This window comes from Cuculus canorus, chromosome 3, assembly GCF_017976375.1.
Source record: "Cuculus canorus isolate bCucCan1 chromosome 3, bCucCan1.pri, whole genome shotgun sequence".
NCBI classification, from domain to species: Eukaryota; Metazoa; Chordata; class Aves; order Cuculiformes; family Cuculidae; genus Cuculus; species Cuculus canorus.
The window spans coordinates 7448191-7469350 of NC_071403.1; the positions used below are offsets into that span (position 1 = coordinate 7448191).

The 21160-nt window shown below is 36.2% G+C and overlaps 1 protein-coding gene across 1 annotated transcript in view; it reads right to left on the bottom strand.

Moving 5' to 3' along the window:
- Positions 1–21160, bottom strand: part of CSMD1 (CUB and Sushi multiple domains 1) — a 1155040-nt gene that overhangs the window by 910030 nt on the left and 223850 nt on the right. The window contains exon 2 of the mRNA XM_054063646.1: positions 20429–20645. Within this exon, the coding sequence (XP_053919621.1) occupies positions 20429–20645 (217 nt within the window). The remainder of the gene's footprint in view (positions 1–20428; positions 20646–21160) is intronic.

Genomic DNA, 21160 nt, shown 5'->3' on the forward strand with positions numbered 1-21160 from the left:
GTAAATAACATAAATATGATGAGCTGAAAAGAATCAGATGCTAACTTGTAGGGAAAAAAAACCCCACTATGAATCGATAGATAGCTTATTTGTCACTGCTGTAGAGTTAGAGGAAAGCTTTTGGATCTCAAAAGTTGAACACTTATGGATCCTGCTTACTAAATTTGTCCAAAAGAACTAAAGACACAAAGTATCATTGGAGTCCATCTGTCCATTTGGGTTATTTCTTGGGCTATTATAACGGAACTAAATTGTTTCCCTTAGTTTATAGTTTAGACTAGTGGATTTGGTTTTGTAATCAGTAAATAAGTCTTAAATAACAAAAGTTTTGTGGAACCATTATTTTGTTCCCCATTTTGGTGGGGAATTTGAAAGAATTTCATAACAGGTCATTAACAGTAATTAGGTAAACAAAGCAATGCTAACAGGTACTGCTAGGAGTTCACCAATACTTTGCTGTACTCCTAATCCTGTATCTTCTCTCTATTCCTGCATTATCTCTTGGACTGCCTTTCCCCTGTGCACACCAAAAGAATGACAGGAGATAACCTTGATGTGTAAGAAATAAAAGACTCCCCTTTCTCCTTGCTAACACAAACTCCACATTGAAAATACCAAACAACATTTATTTCTCTGAGAAGGTTTTCAGTTTGGGCTGTTGATTTCTTATTTTTTGGGGGGAGGTTGCAGAACATTCTGCTTTCTCTAAGGATCTATCCACAAAAAACTTTTAAATGACAGTGTTACAGTTTAAAACCACTGTGGATAGCAAAAATTTGAGTGATCAAAGCATCTCACATCTTGAATTTATTTCAGTCTTTAGAATAATGCACTGCAAAAATTAATCCCTGAACCCGATGTGCTTATTGCATTAGACTGAATACCTCAATAGCCTTGTACGATATGCTTTGGGTACAATTGTTTCCTTCCCAGCCCTACTCTCACAGAAGCTGATCTGACAACTGCTTACCAAGTTTCCTTCAAAACTGTTGCAAACAAATCCACATTGTCTTCTGTTGTATCAGTTGACTTCGCAGATCTGCTCTAAACTTGGCTCTGAAATTCACTTCAGCATAAACTTGATGCAATTAACTAAAACATAAAGAATTTTTTCCCTTCTGGGATTACAGAACACACACAGCCAACGCCAAGACAGTGAGGCTATGTTCAGCATGTCGGAAGGCTCGTTCAGTCTCACAGATCTCTAATTCTAATCAGCTATCTTAAGTGAGACATAAAAAGCACAAACTATTGAAGTAGTTGTGGCGGAGGAAAAGAAAAACCTGAGATCCTAGGAGGTAGCAGGACACAGCAGCATGTCCCTGACTCAATGGGAAGATATTTTTCCAGCAACACGTTTGTCCCTTCATCATCCCGTACACAAGCACGCATTGTAGCCAGCCCTGATGCCTCTGCTGCCTGTGTTTGTTGGCTGTGAGGTAATATACTTACTGCTCTATATCAACTTTATTTCTTCTGTTCAAAGATCCAAGAGGTATTACGTCAGAAGTGTGTCCTTTATTGCCCGTAAATCTCACTTTAGTATTGGTAAAGCTGCATTCTTTGGATCTGTCTTTACAATTACAAACAAAAGACTCAATTTAGCACATACTAGACTGTCTTACTGTCGAGCTGTAGAAGCTCCACTTGTGCTGGCAGCTTGCTTCCTTTGCATTATGGTCCCAAGGCTCTAAAAAGCTTTACGCATAAACGAAATGAAAAGATGCTCAGAAAATACAAATTTGCAGACCTAGCATTTTGAAAAGAGCTTTCTGAAAACAACAAAGGAATGTGAACACTCTGGAAACAGGATCTCAGAGCACTTATGCCAAAGGAAAATAACTTCACCTTATAGGTATAGAAATCCTGATACAGGAACAGTAAAATTAGTTTACTTGCCTGTACTAATAATATATTATACTTCTACAGCTTCCACTCAAAGACCCCCTGACAATCTTATAAACATTAGAGCACCTAGAAGGAGAACACCTATTAATAAAAACACTGGTTTTCACAAACATTAAAGCAGAGATTAAGCGATACTTTATCAAGTAGAAAAATCTCTTAGGAAATTTGCTTCTAGGAGCTGGCTGGCTGGCTGAGGTTTTTACTTCAAGTCAATCACAGTGAATTACGATAGAATGAATGTGAAATATCTATTCTTTAAGAAAATAATGAATTAAATACAGTTAAAATGACCCCAATCAAGTATATTCCAAGCAATTTCGATTTAGATTTTTTGATACATGTGGCTTTTTAGGTGCATTCATTAACATAGCATATTCTGTACCATGTAATGGAATTATTGTCTGTATGTTTCTTTCTCTAAATAAATACAGTTTTACAAACAACTGAAATGCTTGACAAATTAAGTGATTTCAAATGTAAAATTTAGAAGAGGAAACATGATAACAGGTGAAGTCCTTTAAATTCACCTCTGCAATGAATAAACCTTATTAACCTTCATACTAATCAATACAGCATGTAAATACAGCCAGTAAGAACTATTAAAACTGGTAAAGATGTTTTATTGGATTCATCTTTAAAGCTGCCCACGTGAAAAATCAAGGATAAGGTCATTATGTGAATGTATTACGATAATTAAAACTCAAGTTCTGTATTCAATAACTCGAACTGTCTGCTCCTATCAATATTGTATCCATATACATCATAATTCACTTTCACAATGTGAGGTCAAATGCCTCTAGGTATGTTAAATCTGTAAAATAAGCAAAATTAACAATATTAAAGTCATAAACTGATTCTTAAAATATCATTGCTATGAAACAAGACAGATAGTTAAAGCTTTAGCTAAACACATTCGTCCTTCTCTCTAGGCAGTGTCTTCCTATACATGAGCAACATCTCGAAGCATAAGAAATTAAAGCTTATAGGCAAGAATGTGTTAATGCATTCCTTTTGAGAATATACTATCGGGTCTATCTTGTGTTTACAAGCTTGCGAAGACTTAGACTAGGCACAGAAAAAAACAACTCTCTCCATCTGGGGCAAGACAGGGGATTTGAAACAGACAAAGAGAAAATAGTGGAACAGTACTAATAAGTAAAGAATGCATAGTATTAAAATAAATTTTCCTTTCTGTGCTCTATAACTTGAAATGCTAAAGTTGACAAGCTTTCCTTTTGGCAAAGCCTTTATGAAAAGAATGAGAGAACCTATGATTAATGGTTTCAGCAACAAAAAATAAATGAGGACAAGATTATACTGTGAAAGCAAGCTTGAACATTTAGTAAAAAGCTGCCAAATATGCTGAACAGCTTTGAAAACTGGCTTTTATAAAACAAATAATTGTACTCCTTATTATAATATTAGAAATCAGGGCCTTATTTTAATTTTTAAAATATATAATTCAATAATTGCAAAAATTATTTATTTACCTAAATCAATAGAAATGGCATTTCCTCTTTCTAGTTTCTTTGGCATTGTGTATTTTTGGTGATCTGTATAAGGATGTAGTCCTATGACAAATATAACATAGAGTTGTTCTGTTGCTCTGCTCTATCTCACCTTATGAGTGAGAGAGGTGTAGTAATTGAAAATGTGGATTTCAAAAGCAACATTTTAAGCACAATTTAGAATTCCTGGCTGGCTGCAGCTTGCTATTTTTCTCATGGAACATTTTTATCATGATTTTGCTTAATGTAGAAAAAGTGCTCTTTAGATGTTTTGTATACTTTAAACTAGATCTTCCCTAAGATCCACATCAAAAAATAATGAATGCATGTTAGTTAATTAACTGTCCTTATCACATGCTTTTTGTGCTTTTCCATTTACCTCCATGTGTTGTAATTAGAGTGAACATTCAAATAAAGATAGATTCTGAAAGCCTAGTTTATGAATAAAATACTTTTTTCTCCTCTAACTCTTAGCAAAACAAATCCTGTGCATCTACAGAGTTTGTTTGCTTTTTGGTTTTTTTGTTGTTGAATCCTAGGATAGTTAGAATTATATAAAAATGTGTCCCCTCAAATGCAGAAGGCCAACCATACCAGGGGAGCATCAAAAGCAGCATGGCCAGCCGGTCAAGGGAGATGATTCTGCCCCTCTGTTCCTCTCTTGTGAGACATCACCTGGAGTATTGTGTCCAGTTTTGGAATCTTCAAGATAAGAAGGATATGGAACTGTTGGAACAAGTTCAGAGGAGGACCACAAAGACGATCAGAGAGCTGGAGAACCTGCCATTCGAGGACATGCTGAGAGAGTTGGAGTTGTTCAGCCTGGAGAAAAGAAGGCTCTGAGGAGACCTTATTGTGACCTTCTGTTAGCTGAAGGGGCTACAAGAAAACCGGGGAGAGACTTTTTACAAAGGCATGGAGTGACAGGACAAGGCGCCATTAGGTATAAACCGGAGAGGATTTATACTAGACATAAGGAGGAATTTCTTCACCATGACAGTGGTGAGACCCTGGCCCAGGTTGCCCAGGGAAGCTGTGGCTGCCCCATCCCTGGAGGTGTTCAAGGCCAGGTTGGATGGGCCTTGGGCAGCCTGAGCCAGTGGGATGTATCTGCCCATGGCAGGGGGGTTGGAACCGGATGATCTTTAAGGTCCCTTCCAACCCTAACTATTCTATGGTTGTATGATTCTATGATTATATATCAAGTTTACTCCAGGACCACATCCTCCTCAGTTTTTGACACACAATACTCATCTTTAAAGGATGGTCTCTTTTAATATAAATGACAAATCAGCATAAGTGCATAAGGCATGTTCTATTTTGGCAGATGTGGGCAGATCATAGGCCAGAGAAGTCATGGATACCCTGTCTGTGGAGGTGTTCAAGGCCAGGCTGGATGAGGATTTGAGCAACCTGACCATGGAAATAACCTTGCCCATGTCAGTGGAGTAGGATCTAGATGATCTTTAAAGTCCCTTCCAACCCAAACTAGTCTACAGTTCTATGATTCTATGAAGATATTTAACCGATATCAAATTCAAAATTAAGTTTGCTAGACAACTGCATTATTTTGTTTCTGTTCACAGATGTCAATATATACTCTGCTATGTCACTGTGCACTGAATGCCACCATCAACCGCCTTCATTATAAGTAAAGAATTCATGTGCAATCTTCCCATGCACGAGCCCAACACTGGCCCGTTTTCAATCTGATATTAGATACTCATTCACTGCTGGAGTGCAATTCTTTCATTTTATATGTAAATAACATGCTTTTCTTTTGTCACCAGAGGACGCTGAGTTATTCATGCTAATGTATTCTTTCATCATTTTTTTTTTCTTAGTAGCAACCTCTTCCAAACTTGGAACATCTCACAGCAAGCAGGAAGACTAACATCTTTTTCAAGCAGCATGACATCAGAATATTTGGCTAAGGGCCCTAAAACGTTATAAACAAACAAGCAAACAAACAAGAAAACAAAGACTCTTGTTCATGATCCTTGTATTTTCTCGTTATGCTCGATTTGCTCCCTCGTGCTTGTAGTGCCCAATGGAAATTTTGGTGGTTTGGTGTTTTATCTTTATAAGGAAAGAGAGCCTTTTCTCAGTTTCATCCATTTTCCATGCTTCCTACAGGAAAAAGAGATGAAGCAATGACTGGGGGAGGAGAGGCTTCCTTCTCGGATGCCAGGCAGTATCTCATGCTCTGTTGGCTGTGGAACATTTGCTGAAGGACTCCATACTGTAATTTTTAACCTCCAAATAATATATTCTTTTACTGTACAGAAAAATGCTTACTTTATTCAGCAACTGTGTTTGAAATTTCAAGTTGTTTTGTAATTTTATTTTAATTCTTTTTTTCAAGAAAAAAGCAAAACTAATAATAAGGTATACTTTTTTTATTAACTCTTTCCTATCATAATTAGTAAATAAAATGATGTGCAGCATAAAAGTGATTGGTGCAATGTTTGATATGTGCACAACACTACTATTTGGTTTCATGGAAATACATTTTCAAACAAATGTTAGCAATCTAATTAATTTACTATATCATTTTGTTGGGTGAAAGACGTGATGTATAAAACTAAATGTGACAAATCCGACTAAAATGTTTATTTCCCAACACTGCGGTTTCGCTAACTTGTATGAAATGATGGTCACTTTACCATTATCTTTGATATTTTGTAACTTAGGTGCTCGTTTGTCTTACACAGCTATCATCATACGTGAATTGTACTCAAACCAGAACCTTAGGGAGGATTCCTCAAAGTAATAATGCCTTTGATTTTACTTACAGAATCGCAGAATTGTTTAGGTTGGAAAAGACTCTTAAGATCATCCAATCCAACCCTAAACTGCCAAGTTCACCACTAAATCACATCCCTAAGTGACACATTCACTTGCCTTTTAAATACCTCCAGGAACAGTTGAACATTTTCATTTAATATCACTATTTTCTCTAATCCATGCCTCTGTATAATAAAAAAGGAAGGAATATCTACCTATAAATATTGTTTTCTGTTTTATAAATTTTAACTGTGATTGTTTTCAATAACCTGTCTACAATTTTTCAGCTCTTGGAACATTAATTTATGCTACTAATCAATGATTTCCACAGTATTCCCTGTCTACTATAGGCAAATATTTTTTTCTAGTTTCTTCTGTCAGATAACACATAACCACCTTAATGTAGTGAAAAAACTAAGACTGATTTTCAAAAAAAAAATAAAAATACACAAATGATTGCATTCATTGCCACAAAAGAATTTCTGATCTAACTTTCTAATATATGGCAGCTTCAATACAAAGAAAAAAAACCTATGCTTTTGATTGGAAATTTTAATCAATTTGTGATGGCTAATTTGTAAACTATGAGGCAAGAGGATGTCCCTCCTCTTTACCTTAAATTTGCAAGCACATGATCCAGGGAAATCTCTGGGTGTTTCTCTTGGGAATCCTTAACTCATTACTTTATCACCATAGATGAAGTAAGGACCTTATCTCACTTCATGAGAAAAGTTCTGAGCGAAGCTCTCAAAATTATAACACCTAACTGCTACAATTTTTAGAGGTGGATGTAACATTTAACAAAGATGTCAGAACACGAGATTCTTGCCCTACGTATCTCGTCTAATTTTGACCACACAACAGATCTGGAATGAAAAGAGGTGCAAACATTCCTAGGAAGGACGTAACTGACTTTTACACAGTTTTCAAATAAAATAAAATGAAAAAAATAATAAAATGAAATAAAAAATGAAATAAAAAATAAAATAAAATAAAATAAAATAAAATAAAATAAAATAAAATAAAATAAAATAAAATAAAATAAAATAAAATAAAATAAAATTAAATTAAATTAAATTAAATTAAATTGAAATAGATGGAAGTTAGGTTGGTGATTCACCTAACTGAGGTAATAATGAATGTAATGAAGTAAGCAAGAAATGCAAAGGAAAACAGCTGCTAGGGTACGTTGCCAACTCCTTTCTGATTCTGCAAGTACGTTTTTAAAAAGGAATTTATTGCAAAGGTAAAGCAAGCAGTAATGAAGCCAGCTCTTTATGTAAAATATATATATACACCTACTGTCTAGAAATTGCACTTGCTCAGGTATCTCTTCTTCTCAAGAAGAGAAAAAGAGAATAAGAACACCCTCTACGGCTTTCTGTTTGACTATTAACTGCAAAACTCATTTTCTTTGATTGGATCTGATGGTAACACTTTCTTGGAAGCCTATAACAAATTCAGTATATGTCATAAAAAATCATTTTTCTTTTAAGACTATACAAATGTCTCACTAGATGTTTTTGTGAAGGTTCCCTCAGAAGTACCTCAGAGCACCTACGGAATGTAGAGCTCTACTTCATTCTAACGCAGAGCACTTCTGTCTGTTCTGCTCAGGGACCACAACCTGCCACTAATAAGCTAATTTCTGCCCTGTAAATAAGATACACTCATGATTATGCATTTTTTTTAGCATGAAGACAAATATGTGTTTTTCAAAATAGTATAGATACCTGAAGTTAGATAAACTGAACATAGCAACCTGTTTAAGAATATATGAAACTCTTGTTCCCACCTGTTCCTACATAGTGACCAGCATATCAATCAAAAACAGTCCTTCGTGATGATTAAGGAGAATGCAGTATGAGGAAGAAGAAAGAAGAAGAAACAGCTTCGAATACGCTTAGAAGTTTACCAGATTTCCTCAGCATGTATAATCTAGCTCAGGGTTGCAATAAAATGTGGTTCCTTAAATTAAAGGTCTAGAAGTTTTTCACAGTATCTTTTATGTCATGCAGCTGCTTTTCAAAATAAGGAGGCGCAAGGAAAGCATGGGCTATGCCCATTTCATCTCCTTGATGACAGGAAAAATATTTTCTGGAATTTACTCAGAATTAAATCTTCATGACCGATGAACAGAACAAGCTTTTCTGTGGTATAATTAATCTCAACCTAAAATTGATGTATAACACAAATTAGATAAATGACTTTAGAATTGCCTGTTTCTCTGTATTGACTATCAGGGAAGTCGGGAGTCATTAGGTAAGATGCTCACTTAGGATAAACTAAATGAATTGTCTGTTTCTGCGGGAAAAGCAGATCAATACACTTAAAAAAAAATGTAAACTAACGAAGGGCCTAATAAACCAAATATTTGGTGAGATTTTGGGGTTACATTCTTCCCAGCTTCCTAAGCTCGTTTGGTGATTAGTAAGAAGTGTTCCCAATGCAGCACTGGACCTGACCCTTCAGCAAGTAACAGGAAGGTTGTAACTCGGAGATCATTTGCAGTTGTTTACTTAGAACAATGCATTCCATCTTAGGCATAAAGTGTTTTTAAAGTTAGGAGTTTTTGGAGTTAATCACACAATGCAAAAGAGTTTTTCCACCTCACAAAAAAAAAAGAAAAAAACAACCAAACCCACAACCCAAACCCCAAAAAACAGCTGTATGCTGCCGTTTTCCCATTAATACCAGGTCTTGCATAGTCTCTCTTTAAAAAAACGAAGATAAATCCAACCATGAAGTAGTCTATAGCTTGATGGCCAGGGCTCAAGATTTTACCTGAAAAAGCCATAGGAGCAATCAGTCTCACTTACAATCTCAGAGAATCCTTATTACAATGTGGCACCAAATCACTGCTTCTTTCTGATACTATAATTGATTAATTATTTAGATAAAGTAGAGCAGCTCCAAAGGGAGACCATGAGGCTCAGAAAGATGTTACCACTACCAAGACCTTCATACTAACCATGCAACTCAGGAGAGTAAATCTGGATTTCCGTGCCTCTCAAGTGAATTCTCTAGCCTATCTGTTGTGGCTATTTTGGTTGAAAGACGTATCAAAGTTTAATAAATAAAATTTTACATTAAAAACCTCCTACTTGTGATTGATAATACATCTACTTTGCTACAAAAGAGGAATTCTCAACCAGATTTCCCATGTTTTTATATTTTGTATCAAAATTAATAGTTCAGACGTATTCTTCAATGACATGGGACAAAAACAGTCCTGGGCCACCTGACACAGTAGGCATAGAGGAGAGACAAGATTATAGCCTTTCTGTCAATGAGTTAAATTAATTGTATGTGCCTAAATACATGGTTTAGCATAATTATAATCTTTTCAACACATTGCTTCTGGTATCTATTCCCCTTCCTTCATAGAATCATAGAATCACCAGGTTGGAAAGGACCCACTGGATCATTGAGTCCAACCATTCATAACACTCCCTAAACCACGTCCCTAAGCACTTCATCCACCCATTCCTTATACACCTCCAGGGAAGGTGACTCCACCCCCTCCCTGGGCAGCCTCTGCCAGTGCCCGATGACTCTTTCCGTGAAGAATTTTTTTCCTGATGTCCAGCCTGAACCTCCCCTGGCGGAGCTTCAGGCCACTCCCCCTTATCCTGTCCTCTGTCCCTTGGGAGAAGAGCCCAGCTCCCTCCTCTCCACAACCTCCTTTCAGGTAGTTGTAGAGAGCAATAAGGTCTCCCCTCAGCCTCCTCTTCTCCAGGCTAAACAACCCCAGCTCTCTCAGCCGCTCCTCGTAAGACTTGTTCTCCAGCCCCCTCACCAGCTTCGTTGCTCTTCTCTGGACACGCTCCAGAGCCTCAACATCCTTCTTGTGGTGAGGGGCCCAGAACTGAACACAGTACTCAAGGTGCGGTCTCACCAGTGCCGAGTACAGAGGGAGAATCACCTCCCTGGACCTGCTGGTCACACCGTTTCCTGACATTATTCCTTGGTTCTCATCTCCTTACCTCATGCACCCCACTGTCTTCTTGCTATTCTGTCTGTGAGCCCTCTAGTGTGAAAGGTTTTCCCTGTCCACCACATAGCTCAATAAAATAGCTAAGTTCCAGTGGCAAGGAATGGGTTATTAAGAAAATCTTAATGTCATGTTGTCACTGCGGAAAGCAAGAGATAAAATTCAGCTGAAAGTTGTGTTGAAAGGTAGACAGGTACTCACAAATACTTTGAGAACATTTTTGCAGGCAACATTTAGGAGGCTATGTTTTGAGTAATGGAAAGTTTAACACCTATATGTATATTTCCAAGAACACTTATCAATAAGTTTTTTTTCTGGATCAATGTGGTTATTGTGTCCCCTGTGTGTATTGTAAAACAATATTTTACATTGTTTTAATTATCGGCTTAAATAGTGCTTTGCTGTTCTGTAATTCAATATTCTACAAGAAATTTGCTAAAATGAGTGGTTTTTTTAAAAAAAAAAAGAATTATACCTATGGGAATTTTAACTTCCATGTTCAAATGTAAATTGAAAAATGCAAGTTTTAACATCAAGTTTTGTGTGCTTTTTATTTGGCTTAACTTTAATGTTCTCAACAAGGAGTCCTATAACAGCCTTTTTTGCACATATTCTTTAATTAAATAATTATCTCAAGAAATTAAAAATATTAAATGGATTAAAAACAGTGTTTATTAATTTGTATTGGTTTTGGCCTTATATTTAACTTGAGAAGCCTAGAGAACTACCTTGTCTTAGCAACTAAGACAAACATACAGTCTAATACTGACATCTGTTATTTTCTTTTCTTTGCCATTTTGCTTTTCTTTTGTGTTGCCGATCACATAATTCTGCAAAGAAAACCACAGTGCAGAGGTGTGTGTTGCTGGGGGTGAGAGATAAGCAAAGAGTTAGGTTTTTCTTAAGTTATCTTTTAGCTGAAAGGCAGCAACATATCAATTAGGTCAGCAGATGGAAGAAAACATTGATAAATCACCAAAAAAAGTAGACATTCAACAGCAGCAAGAAGCCTTCTAAAGGTGTTTTTCCCTGTTAAGTGGTATGGGACCTATTATAAAAATTCACTTTTGCTTCCTTTTTGTTTAGTGTCATATCACATCTCATATATGATTCTAGTCAGTTAGTGAGACTCATTAATTGATGAGTTAGTATTCTTAATAGATTCATTGGGTCCAATGGAGATAAGCACTCATAGTTTTCACCCAAATGAAAGGAATAACCCAGGACTTTAGCAGAAGTAAATTTTAGTCTCCATTAAGTGTGAAAAACGCCACTGTCAAAACCCAAGGCTCCTAACAATGTCAGCAGATGCTCCTGTGAATATGAACAGGATGAAAACTGAGTAATACCAGAGGCTGCAAGGTTATGAGAATGCTTGTCTACAAAATTTGTTTTACTAGCGAAATTGATTGTGTGTGACCGGCTCGCAGAGAAGAGGATGCTGAATTTCCACTGCAGCAATTCAGAGCAGAGACTGCAGATTTCCCCTCCAATGTCTGAATATTTACGATGCTGCCCCATGACTGCTACTCCCTGGTCCAGTATAAGGTGACTCAAAACCAGGTTATGTTATAGCCAATAATCACAAGACTCATTTAAGACAGGCAGGTAATTACCAGGTGATGGCAAGAGAACATGATTCACAGCTTAATTTAATTGCATGGATCGGAAATGTGGTCAACTAATTATTACATTTTATAAAGGTATTTTTCCTTAAATTTGCCACCTAGTTAACAGCTAAAATATTTTCCCCCTCTAAAACAAACAAACAGTCAAAATTTCTTTGTAGCATACAGGTTATATACTGATTAAAAAATCATCACAGTTATATAGAAACTCTGAAAAAAAACCATAATAAGGATATACAATAACAAATCTTAAAAAAGGGTCAGGTTTTGACAACTGGATTTTTTTTCTTATTGAGATGTTTAGTTGCAAATTTTCTGAAGGCTATAATTTAATTATTAGCTTGCAGTCAGAATATAAAGAAAGGGAACTGACTGATCCCTGACCAAGAGCTGTTGTAATAGGCGTTGTGTGCACAGTGTTTAGAGATGCTGGTCAGCAGGGTCTCTATACATAATTACGTCATTTCAGTATGTATCATCTAAAATAAAAAGGAGTCTCTTTTTGAACAAGATGAGAGATGCAGAAAGACTGATATAAAACTGCTTTCTGTTCACTGCCTGTGTAACATATATTTAGGTGACAGATAATAAAGCTACGTAATTGCCCTCACTCTCCAAAATTAACGTATTTAAGAGTAAACACTCCTTACACAAGCAACAATCAAGTTGATGTTATTTCCTGTCTAATTGGAAAGTTGTTTGATTTTTTTGGCATCAATTGTGTCACAAAGATACACTAAATGACTTTTTAAGGTGCTTCTAACTTTTAAGAGCTGTAATTCCCCAAATTGTGTTTATCTGCATTCTTAACGGATTCTAGTATCCCATTCCTAAGGAGTTTTGAGAACAAAATGAATGATAAACCTTATGGGAAATTATCATATTTACTTAAGTGTCAAAATCTGAATATATTGTTATTATGCCAAAGGTGGGGGGTGGGGAGTGGGTGGTGTTAGAGGCTTCAGAAACCGTCACAAATGAAGGGAAAAGAAAAAATTAAACTCATAAAAAGTACAGAACACCCAATTGTGTACTGAGCAGTGTTCTAAAAAATCTTAAAAGTATTTGTATTTCTATTACAAACTCATCAGAGTCTGAGAGGACCAAAGAAGCTTTTCATAATATATCATAGATCGCATAAGCTCTGTATACATCAAGCAGACATTATGCTAGGGAAGACAATTTTCATATACTTGGCCAATACTGAAGTAACATTTAAATCTTATTCTGAGATTTCAGGTAAAAGATGTTAGCTGAGCTCTCTGAAACTCAGATTCACACACATCCATACCCACACCAACAAACTGTAATTTTCTGTGATTATGTAGCTTAAATACTGGATAATGTATAACTAAGGTGTTCTAGTTGGTAAAATAACTAATACAAAATCAGGCAATGTATCGGTATTTGGCTTACTCTGACCAGAAATATGACTATTTCAAACTGAATAACTAATTATTTGTAATATAATTATACAAAATAACAAATAACAAGGGAGGCAAATGTATACCCCTTATACAAAATCAAAGATCTAGTCTAGAATACTGTCATGAAACACTTAAAATCTACTCATAAAGAATAAACTGTCTTTCTCAGTCCTCTGTTATAAGGTATCTGTAAATGCTGAGTTATATTAGAGAAATATTTATACACCATTTTTTAATGATCCCCTTAAATCATATTTAGTTGTATAGATCTGAAACAGTAAGATAGGGAACCTAACATATGTTAAAGTTTCTAAAACTGTAGAAATTAACATTTTATGGAGCCGCATCTAAACCATCCCCTTCTGAGTCCCTTACTAGTAATACTTTTGATGGTGAAACACTACAAACAAATGCACAAAATCACTGCTGCTACTTATACAGGTCCGGTTTGATAAATACAGAAGAGGCAATGGACCTGTAAATGCTCTGAAGATGCACTATGGTCAGTTGTAGATGAAAAAAAAGTCTGCCTCAACAGATAGTAAAGAAATAGCGTACAGCTATATTTTCTTTATGATGAATGTCATATTCGTTTTTAAATAAAACCATGATGACTTAAACAACTGCATTACAGGCCACTGACGCAGATTTTTTTAGTATAATTTCATGAATTGCTTTGATTTGTTAAATGAATCTAAATGAAGAAATAATAGTACCTTAAAAGTGAAACATTTTCTTCGGTGGAAGTTCAAACAAGTTAAAAAAGAAGTCTTATATTCTTTTGTAATTGACCATTATTTAGTATCGGCCTATACCATGTAATTACTATGGCCTATAATATTTGGTGAAATAGTTTGTTGTTAGGAAGCAGACTCCTTATTTGACTTTACATTTAATAAATTTTTAATTAAACTATTTCAGTATGTAGGCTCTCCAGCAAAAGTAGCAAGCTTTAGATTTTGAATTGGGAAACCAAAAAATTTGGGAACAGGATAATTGTTTTTTATCCTGTTTAAAAAAAATGCCATATACGAGCTTGAACCTTCCAGTATTGCACACATAAATTATCTTTCCTTCCATTGCATGCTTTTTTTGCTGTCGGCAGAATCTGTCAGCATTTAGCTGATCAGGTCATAATTTCCTTTCTTTCCTATAATAGCTTCATGACATAAAATGAATCACAATTTAGCTCTGCACTATAAAAGATTCTTTCTTCCTAATACTTTAATAGGTGAAAAAGCCATGAAAAAATCTGATTAAACATAAAAAGGGGAACAATGGTCATTCATAAACATCTCTGTTGGCAGGAACTCAGTAATCGTTTGCATAATCACACAATAATATTTTTCCTTTTCTTGGAGAAGTATAAAATACCAGTATTTTACTCCTGTAATTATTCAATAAGCTTGTTTCGCAAAGTTGAACACTACCTCCACTTTTGTTACTTTGTGCTGTGGTCTAGATAAGCTTCAACTGGAATAAAGTTGGGTGTTATACTCATTCCTATACTGTTTTCTTGACAAAATCACCAGTTCACACACACTCAAAAACCCTATCCATTGAAATCAACTTGTGGAAAATTATGTGTGCTAAAAAGGTAAACCCCCCACATTTTCATGGGGAAGAAAAGAAAGGAAATAAAGAACGGTAAAGCCCACAAAGCTCATGCTGCTGCAGTATCAGGCCTCAAAGGGAGCCCGAGCAGTATGAATTTCAGGGAGAAGAACCATAGAATCATAGAGTGGTTTGGATTTTTGGAAAAGACGTTAAAGATCATTTAGTTCCAACCTTCTGCCATGGGCAGGGACACCTCCCACTGGCTCAGGCTGCCCAAGGCCCATCCAACCTGGCCTGGAACACCTCCAGGGATGGCCCTCTTGTTGCTTCACTGTTCTCCTGATTCCAGAAAGAAGAAAGATAGGAATTGTCTTCTGAAGAAACAAATATAAATGTTTAAAACATGTTGAATATTTGATAAATGTTGATTTATTCAGATGAGGTTTAATAGTAAACTAACTAGCAATTCAGTGAACGCTTTTATCTTCATGATCGATTATGAATTGTAGAATGTACTCATGACCAGGAAAAGTGAATACTGTGAAGAATTCATACTTAATTCCTATTAATTCTACATGATTCAAGAAAGCAGAGGGACCATGTTGCTATTTAACATACATTGAGTATATGCTGGTCAGAAAATTTTCGGTAAGCTTTATTTCATTGCACACTCCATTAGCAACTTCCATTAATTACATTATTGCTCCATTAAAACAAGAAATGTTTATTTCAACTAATGGGAACAAGCATCATCAATTGTATTATCACCGAGGCTGCATAAACTAAATAATACTTTGAAGGCCTAAGAAGCTGTGAAGGCAAGCAGATGTTTTAAAATCATTTTTCCAAATGGTATATATGATGTATGTCCGGAATAACCATTATTGACAGCTGCATATATACACAAAAAAAAATATTCATGTGTGTACATTGATGTCTTCCCATCAGTGTATATAATACAATTTAATGAGCAGCATTTCTGTGTAAGAAAAACCAAAACTCGCTGGATTTCATTGTTAAGAGCTTTTCAGGACTGCCTAAAAGATTGAATTGATTGCTTTAAAAAAGATTGTTTGAGAGTATGTTGCACAGAACTTCCATAACTAACTCTGACTGCGTGATGCTGAAAAAGTAACTTCTACAAACGGACACTGTCACACAGAGATGATAGTATTTGCCTATATTTGACATAGAAAAAAAAAAATTGGAATCTCAGGCCATAAACTGAGATGAAGGCAATTGCATACACAAATTCTCACTTCACTGTGTTTGTAACATCTGCAGTCCAAAGTCTTAACACCTCACTTACACCCCACCTCACCTCTGCAGCAACAGAGGTCTTGATACAGGCGCTTCTATCAACCCAGTCCTGTTGCGGTTTTCCTACACCACTCTCTGAAACTCCTGTTCAGGAGTTCTGCATATAGCAAAAATACACTCTAACAAGACTCATGCTAAGATTAATGAATGTTTTTCTCTTTCCAGCTGTGGAAAATAGGTTTATAGTACAACCGTCACTGAAATTACTTTTGAAATCAATAAGCTCTTGAAATGCCTGTTTTGAATTTGCTCGCTCGTGGAAGGTACTGTATCGATCGGCAGTGCACAAGCCAAGAGGTCAATATTATCAACTCACATCTGCCTATACATTGAGCCTCTTAAGAGCTCACCTATGTCCCTGCTCCTTAGATCCTGTTGATACGTTACTCATTTCTGGTTAAAAGGATTGCCATTTACTCTTATATCTGAAATACATGACAAAGAAACAACTCAAAATAAATATTTGGTAGCACCTGAACTACACTGAATCACTGAGTGTAACTCTCACTGAGGGAAACAATTCACAAGAATGACAACTGAGTAATAACTGTTGTCTCAGTGCACTACACTTGCACTTCTTCTTCACAAGAGTTCCATCCATAAGAACTTTGTATGTTTATGGTTAACTGCGCGTAACAACTGACAACTCCTTTACAATTTAAAATGTAAATAAAAAATACATGTTACCTCTTTTCCCAGCGTGATTAGAATTTGGTTCTATTTTGAAATCTTTCCCTATTAATAGTTAAACTTTATGATAAATTTTTCTTCAGTACTGTAGAACTGAGACATCTGTTTTGGTTCTAATATACAGTGAAATTAATTATCTAACCTGATGCTTGTTTATACTATTGAGACTACATTATCCTTCAAAGTAGTATTATAAGTGATTGCATCAGTCTTAAAACTTCACTACTCCTCTTTTTTTATACACACATAAATATTGTTTTGTGTTCCATGAACTTTATGGGGATAAAAATAAAGCAGTTGTAGCAATCTTCTTAAGGACAATTTTGGTCCACATCTCAGTAATTATACAGAATGACAGAATGATAGTTGTGTTTTATCTAGAAAAACAGGAAGATGTAAAATAGCATTTTTTTTAGCATCATACCTTTTGTTTACATTTTTCTTCCTGCTATTATCTTATTCTCAATGTCCTTATTACCAACCTTACAATAACCTACGATCGCTACCATATGTAATTTATCCCTTAAATCAGTATATGATTTGATAATGCACTAACCAAAGATACATCTTACAACTACCTGTTTCTCTGTTCTTCCTCCACACAAACAGCCTAAAGCAATTTTTTTCCCTTGTCATTTCAGTATCTTTTATATACGATTCTTTTTTCTTGGGTTTTACAATCAATATGTAGTAAAAGTATCCTGGTTCACATTAAGCATACAAAAAAAGTCTTTCAGGCAGCATGGTAAACTATTTGAATGTACTATTCATTTTTATCCAATTTTGCTTTAGCAGCTGAAAAATAGTATGCAAAATATGAGATGAATATTACTTAATTATTATAGTTTGTAAGCCACTATCCATCATATTAAGCCACTATCTATCACACGTGAGAAGTCACAGCAGTCCAATGGTGTTCCCAATGACTGAGAAAGGGGAAAAATAACTCTTATTTAAAAAAAAAAAATAAGAAAAAGAAGATCCAAGGAACTACAGCCCAGCCAGTCTCACCTCTGTGACTGGCAAGATCATGGAGCAGATCCTCCTGAAAACTCTTCTGAGGTACACGAAATATAAGCAGGTGATTGGTGATAGCCAAGAGGAAGAGTAGCCAACATCTACCAAGTGCAACCAGCAAGTTAGGGGAGGTGATTCTCCCCCTCTACTCTGCTCTCCTCAGACCTCACCTGGAGTACTGTAATCCGGAGTCCTCCACACAGGAAGAACATGATCTGTTAGAGAGAGTCCATAGAGGAGTCACAAAGATGATCAAAGGGGTGGAACACCTCCCATACAAGGACAGACTGCGAGTTGGGCTTGTTCAGCCTAAAGAAGAGAAGGCTCCGGGGAGACCTTATAGCGACCTTCCAGTAACTTAAGGAGGCCTACAGGAAAGCTGGGGAGGGGCTTTTTGTCAGGGAGTGCAGTGATAGAGTGAGGGCTAACAGTTTTAAGCTGAAAGAGGGGAGATTTAGGTAAGACATTAGGAAGAATTTTCTTCTTGTGAGAGTGGTGAGGAACTGGAACAGGTTGCCCAGATAAGCCATGGATACTCCATCTCTGGAGGTGTTCAAGGCCAGGCTGGATGAGGCTTTGAGCAACCTCATCTAGTGGAAAGTGTCCCTGCCCATGACAGGAAGGTTGGAATTAGATGACCTCTAAAGTCTCCTCCAACCCAAACCATTCTGTGGTTCTATGATTCTATGAGAACTATATAGTTAAACAGCTATTTTTAAGGAGTATCTCTAGATTTTGCATGATGGCTAAAGAAATATAATTACCTGAAATCTAGTTGAGTATTTTTTGTCTAAAAAAGGAGCATACCCTGAAGCACAAGTTCCGAGACGCTCTCTTGCATTTGCATGCTGTCAGTTAAAAAACCAAGACTGCAATTTTCCAATATCTGCTGAGTGAATTGACTTGAAATGTGCGATTGTAGAAGGTACACCTGTGAATCTGCTTTGTGCAGCAAAGTGTATGTCACGGAGTATAAGACATGTCAATAAAAACCTGTCCTTCAAGTTGTGTTATTAACCTCTGCATGCTGCAAAACCAGAAAATGTTTTTTTGCTCTTTTCTCTTCCGTGTCATGTTATTTGTGAAGGTGACTAATTTACAAAGGTAACTTTCTTGTAACTAATTGCAAGAAAGGATAAATAAAATATGTGTTACACTGTTTGAAGTTGGACATGCAATTCTTTTTTTAGTGTGGCAATTACGATGAATTCAGAGGGATCAAAATCATACTTAGCAAGTTCTGTCTGCCACCCTCATACCTACAGGTCATCAGTTGGTGCTATTCCTTCAAACAATTTTCTATGAACAGGTTATGGTAAAACAAGCAGGCATGATAGCTATTGATAATAAAAGTGTTTGACTGAAAAAGAAATATTAATCCCTGTATAAAGATGACACAAGTACTAAAGGTCAATTAAATACAGTAAACGAAGCACACATATCAAACAACTCAAGCATCAGTAGCTGTGTACCTTCCATAGTTTTCAAAACTTTTTGAACTGAGCCAACAATCAATCAGAACACTGTTCTTGTCAAAAATACGTGATGATACCCACTAAAATGTGGAACAAATTGGTGATGTTCCCACATTTGTTTTAGTAGTATAATATAAATCAGCAGCATGTAAAAGAGTAATCAGCAATAGAACTGACAGCAGTGTTTTACAGTGCTCCATAAATCTCATGCCTGAACAGAAAATGACAGAGCAGCACCGATTGAAATGTTTGCTTTCCAGCTCTGCAAGCCAAATCCCGCAAATGACTGAGGCACCCGAAACAAGATACAAATTAAATTAATGCACCAAAAGCCAAAGTTCTGAAAAGCTTCTATGTAACCTCGGTGGTATTTGGACATATAGGACACCCCAATTTCTGACCTTTAAAGGTCCTTCATCACTTAATTGTATTTGCGTAGAGATATAGAAGACTTTCAGTTTTGGCAAAGCCAAACAATTTGCCAAGATCAACTCATCGGCAAAGCAGGCAATTGTCACCTGAAAGAGTTCATCTGGCAAGCATTTACAGGGGTTGCCTAACACTCACTAAGGAGAATGTGCCTCACAAATTACTGTATCACCCATCATTTCTTCTGTGTCATATTTGGCGAGAGACCCTGGGACATTGTCAGCACCACAGCCGCCCTATGATTCACACAGAAAAGTAAGAGAGCAGAAAAGTAAAGGGCCATCTCAGTGAGAGTTTTGCCAAAGACTGGGGAGAGATGCCTTTAGGAAAGGATCCCTGGGCCAACGCTGAATTATATTGGGGGAAAGACAAATAAAAAGAAGCTACTGCAATGTGGGATACCCCCATGCTCAGGGCCTTTACCAAAACTGACTGAGAACCATGCAAACTTTTAGCACGACTGACGCTATTGGTCAACAAGCTAAGGCCATCGGAATCTGAAACCTGGATTCGTGTCTTTTGTTGTGAGATCCTGGGGTACCGCTATACCCTCGGCTGGAGAAGAACTAAGGAAAATAAACGTATCTGTAACTTATCATCAGAATATATATTCAGGAGAGAAAGAGAGAGGTAAAGAGAGAGAGAGAGAGAGACAGAAAGAAATTATTAAAGAAAAAGGGTCCCTTACCTCACTTTTAAGTTGCCTTGCTGTGGTTGTCCATCATAAATTGACAAAATATCGAAATCTTCCTCGAGGGCAAAAGTATGAAATGATAATTGTATCCTGTTACGTTCTCCTGTGATAATGATCCACGTGCAGTTCGCATAATTTGGATAGCCATGAGGAAATCCAGGGCTTTCTATAGTACCATTTGGTCCTTGTACTAAGCCTCCACAGTTCTGACCTGAAAGAGAAGAAAGAAAAATAGGTGTTTTGGTGTTCTTCTCTTCCTCCAGTATAAATTCATACATAAGTGTAAACTTCTTTTTTTTTTTTTTTTCTAGATTACAAGCACCACATAAAATTGCATTTATATCATTCTTCTCCTTGGATTCAAACCCCCCATAACTGGATTTTCTGAGACATCTACCATCTTTTTATGCAATGGATCATTATTTGAGGTTATGTAGTATTAACGATGTATGACTTATTCAAGCAAATGTGAAATTTAAGCATTAGCCTTGATGCCATAAATTCAACAGACTGACAGTTTTAATGTCAGCGAGTATTCAGAGTTTTTGGTGAATGCCATTTATGAAGTTTTGATATAAATACTAAAATATTAGAGTTTTTGCTGTTCTGAAACATACTTTCAGCACACAGAACAAAATGTAGACACACATATATTACATATTCTGTTGCAACCAACATTAAGATATCTATAATTCAAAATTGCAGCAAAATTTCTGTGGTGTAACA